The 6,000-nt window shown below is 45.2% G+C and overlaps 1 protein-coding gene across 6 annotated transcripts in view; it reads right to left on the reverse strand.

The window, feature by feature from the left end:
* Positions 1 to 6,000, reverse strand: part of sowah (ankyrin repeat domain family member sosondowah) — a 107,428-nt gene that overhangs the window by 40,886 nt on the left and 60,542 nt on the right. For 4 of the 6 annotated variants that reach the window (XR_003389208.1, XM_018024970.2, XM_018024969.2 and 1 more), the window contains one exon: positions 1,475 to 1,487. Coding sequence is in view for 5 of the 6 variants with exons in the window: in XM_018024970.2 (XP_017880459.2) it covers positions 1,475 to 1,487 (13 nt within the window). In the remaining variant the exon portion in view is untranslated. Of the gene's footprint in view, positions 1 to 726; positions 730 to 1,474; positions 1,488 to 6,000 lie in introns of all 6 variants that reach the window. The other 2 variants (XM_026813658.1, XM_026813657.1) reach the window with 1 other exon arrangement.

The following is a 6,000-nucleotide window of genomic DNA, read 5'->3' on the forward strand; positions in this document are numbered from 1 at the left end:
AGAAGAATCAATAAGAAGAGTTCTTGGAGAGGGAGGATTAAAATATTTGTATCTTTATTCTGGGGTCATCAATCTCAGAGCGGGCCGTTCATTATGCAATCGCTAGGGGTAATCTCGTGCGATGCAATGTCCCCCGATAGGGATCTACCTTAATTGAGATTTAACCGTCGCGTCGCGTCGTACGAGATAGGAGACACGCGCCTCGGTTTCACCAGATCAGCCGGATCGAGATCGAGAGGAGTGCGTCGACGCACGCGAGCCTCGATCCCGGGGCTCCGCGTACGAAAAAGGAGCCCGGTTGGATTTATCGTGATGCATCGGGATACTGACAAGAACAGCTGTGCCTGGGGCTCCGAGGCACTCGCAGCAGGAACGGGAATCCGCCGCGGGAAACAAACGTACGATAACGATCCACGTGTTTTGCGCCGCTCGTATCACGTCATTGTCGCGATCGATCGCGATTTTCAATCGGGAAACACGGCCGGTGATTTATTTCTGTAGGGTAGCCTAGCCAGCAATACGTTTCTCATCAGGGACAATTATGTGCAATTAGTGCAAATTATTTTAAAACATGAAGATTGAGAACTAGATTTGAAAGGTCGTAGTAAAGTAACAATTAATCTCATCGTATAATAATAGCTTCGCATTAGATATTCCGCCTGATTGAAAACCTCTTGCCAGCAGACCAGATTTGAATAGAAAATGTTCAGTCTTAATATTACTTACGCCCTGAAGTCCATGTTGGTTCCACGGCAAACGTTGATTGATGCATGCGATACGATCGTTGCAGTGAATATGGAATACAAAGCAATCATTAAAAGTATTTATAATGGATGTATATAACAGAGCTTTAAACACCATCGATTCATATAAACTGTTCGTCGAACGAAAGGGTTTCTTTACTAAGAATTCGATGAACTTGTAACATGGACACTTGAACACGGTTCGGGAACTGTTTTACAATGTAGAGGGTAATTCCTATAGTTTCTTACGTCCTCGCAAGAAACGTCCGCTTGAGTACCGAGCAGAGAATTCAATCAAGGGTCCCTGGGGGTAAAAGAACTAAACGAAAACAATTTTTTCCTCCTCTGGCTTGGACTCGATACAGAGGTCCACGTTGAGAAATTGCCACGTCAGGCAAGCGTATCTCTTACGGACGACAACGTGTTAATTAGAAATTCATCCTTCCTTTGTATCGAGCTGGTGGCAAGAAAGAGAGCGCGTGAAGGCGTGTCGGTAACCGTGAAACACCGAATTTTCGATGCTGCCACTTCGTTCCATCTTCTTCCCCGGTTCCAGTCATACTACACAGTTCGCAGCGAGCAAAACGCGATACGAGTCTCTTTTTCCGAGATTCTCGTTCGCGCCGGTTTGGCCCCCCAACGGAAAACAAAACCCGTTCGTTCGTGCTAACCGAACCCCTCGTTTCGGCAGTTTACTACTCTGCAACTTTCTTTCATACAATTTATACTCACGGATGTTGGATCCTGGATGAATAAAATCGCACATGAAACAGACAAAGAAAAATATACAATTAGAAATTCAATAAAAAATAACTTATATGTTTGATTTTATCTTAAGAAAAAGTGTAAGTTTAATCAAGCGTTGATCGTCTAATCGTTTAATTTTCAATTTCGCGAGCCTGGTCCTCGATCCCCGATTCTCCCCGACCGTTTTCATTCCTTATTATCCACGGCGAAGCGCGACCGATTAGGCTGGACCGACGATAGGTGCTCGTCAGCCAGGTGAGTACACGATCGCCTCGAAACGATCGGAGAGAGGACAGCTATTTATGCAGGAATAATAATTGGATTGTAATCGTCGACGAGACTGGGAAACACCGCTTTTCTGCCCCCGTGCTACGTGCATAATGACCATGCTCGCTCGGCTTTTGAAGTATAAAGACGTTCGAAGGAACCGGTCGACAATTTGTTATGCATACCTCGCATGGACGAAAATTGCGTTTAATTCGCCCGATACTTACGCGTTCTCCAGGCGACGAAGGGATAGAGAGCAGGGAGTCGATCGAAAGATGGGTCGCATGAATGTAGACGTTCCATTTAAAAAGCCATTCTCGCGTGTTTAGCATAATACGTAATCGCGCGAATCGGCCGCTCGTCGAATTACTCGCGGTCCGAGTTGCGCGCCGCTTTCAACCGAGTCGTTAACCATCGTCGAATGATCTCCTCGTTGAAAAAAAGACTGCTCGCTAATATTCCGATCCGCGTTCTCGGAACGATTTTTACAGGCGGACTCGTCGAAAATGAGCTCGCGCCAATGATAATCGACCCCATCCCACTTCCCCCATTGATTTTTGATGAATTATTAAGGCATCATTTCTCGGATAGCATAGGAGAATAAGATATTATTGGGACGTTGGATGGGGAGATCAGTGATGGGCGTTCGATTAGAATTTTTTCAAACAAGTGATATCTCAATAAAATGTTCCAAATTATTAATAATTACGCAAGATTTTCTGTAAATCCCTTCTTTTTACAATTCAAATTGCACGAGTAATAAATTTGCATTCCTGAAAATTCCTTTTCCTCTAATACATTATCCTGGATACAGTTTTACATTAAACGCAAGATATTCAAAGTCGTAAAATTACTCGGAACAGAACTCGCAAATCGTCGGGGACACGGTTTCTATCGGAGTTACACGGGAGAACATTCCGGGTCGAGAGGAGTACCCGTTTGTTTATAAACCCTCAAAATGTTCTGCGGCCGTGCGTTTTCGGTGACAGAGGGGCCGCCACGAGGCGGACGAGGAAACGAGCTGCGGTTTTCCGACTCCGGCCAGCGGAACGCTGAGCAACTCCTGTCCCGTTTAAATATTCCATTCGTGGATGGAACCGGTACCAACGGCGCGCCGACCGACCGAGAGGATATTTCACCCGTTCCCGCGCGTTTCAATCGACTCCGCGTAGGTAAACGCCCGCGTAATTCGTATACGGCCACTCCGCAATCCCTTTACTCTTCCTCTGGACAGTTTTACCGCCTTTCGGACAATTCCGCTCGTCGAGGCCGACGATGTACCCACGCGAGCGATGGAAAAAAAGTCCTCCACCGCGAATTTTATTGCCCGGTCGCGATACACGCACCGCTCGAAAAGCGCTAGCTCGAGTTACCATGTTCCTTGCTTATTCTGGTCCACTTTTTTTTAGAACCATTCGTACAGAGAGATTTTCTTTTTAAACATTTATAGTGACAAATAGTAAATAATGCTTCCTGTTTATATATTGATAGATTCAAAGATTGATCAAATTATCTTAAGTACTTCCTAGGCAGAATCAATTACCATAGCCATCTACATTATTGCAACTGTCAGAACATCTCATCTACCTGAGAACGTCAGCCCTAACGCGACTGAAACTTTGTAACAACCCACGTCAGTCAAAAGCTTGAACAATGAACCAGGCAGAGAAACTGGCAGAGCCGGATGCTGGGTTGTTCGCGAGGAACGAGAGGGTTTGCACGATTTTATAAAGGGCGGCGTGAAACGGGTAGAGACGAAGATAGGTAGGAGAAGAAGAAGAAGAAGAGGAAGAAGAAGAAGGCGATGCAGGTGGGAGCTTTTCGCCACAAGATCAGGGGCCCGGCTCCCAGCGGAATTTTAACTTTTAATAATAAAGCGAGGGAGTCTCGAGTTGTGTTATGATAGGTGGAGGGGAGGGGGCGCCCGGGGAGGAATGACGGAGGCGAATTAAAGGCGGTAGGAGGACTCGTGGCCCGGGTAAACCGCAGCACAGACACCGCCGCCACCGCGTAATTGGCCTACTCTCTCACTTGCCGCTCGTTCGATTGATTATTATTTTTGCACAGCCTGACCCCGACGACCCGATCATCCTCTGGCGTTCGATCTCATCATTAAGGGAACCTCCGAAACCCTTTCGTGGTGGACAACGGCTTCCTTGATGCATCAATTATCATCGTACTCCATGGGAACCCGTCATGCGATTACTCGATCTGACGTTCTTATTACTGCGAACGATCGCGCGTCGAATGAAACGAATGACTGTTATACTGACGTAAACAGATCTATAAGTGTTTTTCGTTAAACAAATTTAATTTAGCTTGCTCTGCCATTCTTTAAAATCATCAGATAAAATGAAATATTAAAACAAAGTCCGGGTAAGCTTGTAATTAATTCGCTGGAAATAATCTCGATTCCTGTCTGACAGGACCTTAAGTAATAACCCTCTTTGTATGCATTTACTAGTTATTTACGAAACGCAATAATTCACACGATACCGATGATCGTTTATTCGCGTGTAAATGTCAGCAGCGAAAAAGATCAGGCGAAAGAGGTAACCTGACCGAAAGTCGGAGCGCGCCGTTTTAATGAACCTCTCACACGCGTTACATACACTGGACGTGCATAAGAGAACTCATTCGCCGTTCCGTTCGGCTGGCCGGTGGCTGGTTATTATCTTTATACACCGTGACCCAGCTGACCTTAATGCACCGATCGTTGCCGCTCCTTCGGATCATATTATTAAACCGCTTAATCTCTCATGGACAAAACTCATGCTTGATTGTGGCGAATCGAGAAATCCTCAGACTAAACCCCTAGGGAAACTCGTGTTTCGAGCTACGATTACATTTCCAAGTCTGAGCTGGTGCAAACAAATTAATATTTGTTTTTTGTTTCTTTTTTGCGAGGAACTTATGGCTCAGTGGGAATTCTCGAACGCAGAGGGAGAATGGGTATCGCGAATCGGAGGTGGGAAGGACACAGAAGTGGCGTTAATCGAGGTAAGCGGTCGTAAACGAGGCACGCCTCCTCTTTTTCGCGCCGACAGGATAATTCGATTCGCGTGGGAGGACTCGAGTAACGAGTCTAGAGAACTCGGCCGGTTTCTCCCGGGAGAAACATCACACGTCGTATAAATAAAAAGTAAACAAGACGATTCCAGTCGGAGGAATGCCGTCGAACGATAATAGCTATCGTTTTCCACCGGCAGGTGGAAACTTTACGTGGAAAATAAATGCATGCTCGGTATTTGCTTATAAGCGATACAACCGATTTAAAATTGTTTGTCTGCATAAATTATTTGGACCGATAATGTATGTATATATATATCTATATAATTGATTCTGTAATGGGAGCAGTAGTAAAAAATAGCTACCGTAGTAAGAGCTAAGAAGTAGTTTGCACGTAACACGTCCGAATGATAGCCAACTATCCGATAAGGGGCAATTTATCGCTGGGATCGCGAGCCTAGGTCCGTTTATAGTAAATTATTCCAAATAAACGAGCGTATCCCTCGGGTGTCTACATCCCGGAGACATTCGTTTACTCTTAATTAATGATCCGTCGGCAAGACGGGCACCGGGATTAATTGCGCGCAATCAGATCGCGGTAATTAATTGCTTCGTGTACACGGGGCCACTTTATTTCGCGTTGAAACGACGAAAGCGCGCGGAACTGAAATTGCACGTACCCACCTACCGGTTGAAAATATTTAAAGTAACGTAGTAATGCATACACGCGTGCACGTGTGTACGTAGCACGAGTCGCGACGAGCTGCTGCCGCGCCGCTGCTATTTCGCCTGAAGAAGAGGCGATTAATCGGGCTGGCTGGGGGCGATCCGAGATCGTTTCTCCTCCGATTGGCCGTCCTCGTTAACCGGTTCCAGACAAACGCAGATAGAGACGCTACAAATTACAATGGTGTCGCCGCAATCGGTCGAATCGCGACGAAATCGCGTGATCAAATCCTATAATATCTTCATATAACGTCCAATTGTCCAAAGAGTACAATAAAGAATGTGTAATGCAGAGAAGTAAGCATCGGAATATTTTGAATCGTGGAAAATCCTGAATTTGTATTATCGATTTCTAAACGACACGTGGATACTGTTTGAGCTTGATATCCCATGTAATCTTTAAGGATGTATTGGCTACATAGTCAATACCAAAAGTTTATGTACCTTAGAAAAACGCATTTCCTATCATTAAAAATAGTACACTTTTCTTCTAATTTCGATATTTAAT

The sequence above is a fragment of the Ceratina calcarata genome, unplaced genomic scaffold (genome assembly GCF_001652005.2).
Source record: "Ceratina calcarata isolate Rehan_Ccalc_2016 unplaced genomic scaffold, ASM165200v1 scaffold35, whole genome shotgun sequence".
Classification (NCBI taxonomy): domain Eukaryota; kingdom Metazoa; phylum Arthropoda; class Insecta; order Hymenoptera; family Apidae; genus Ceratina; species Ceratina calcarata.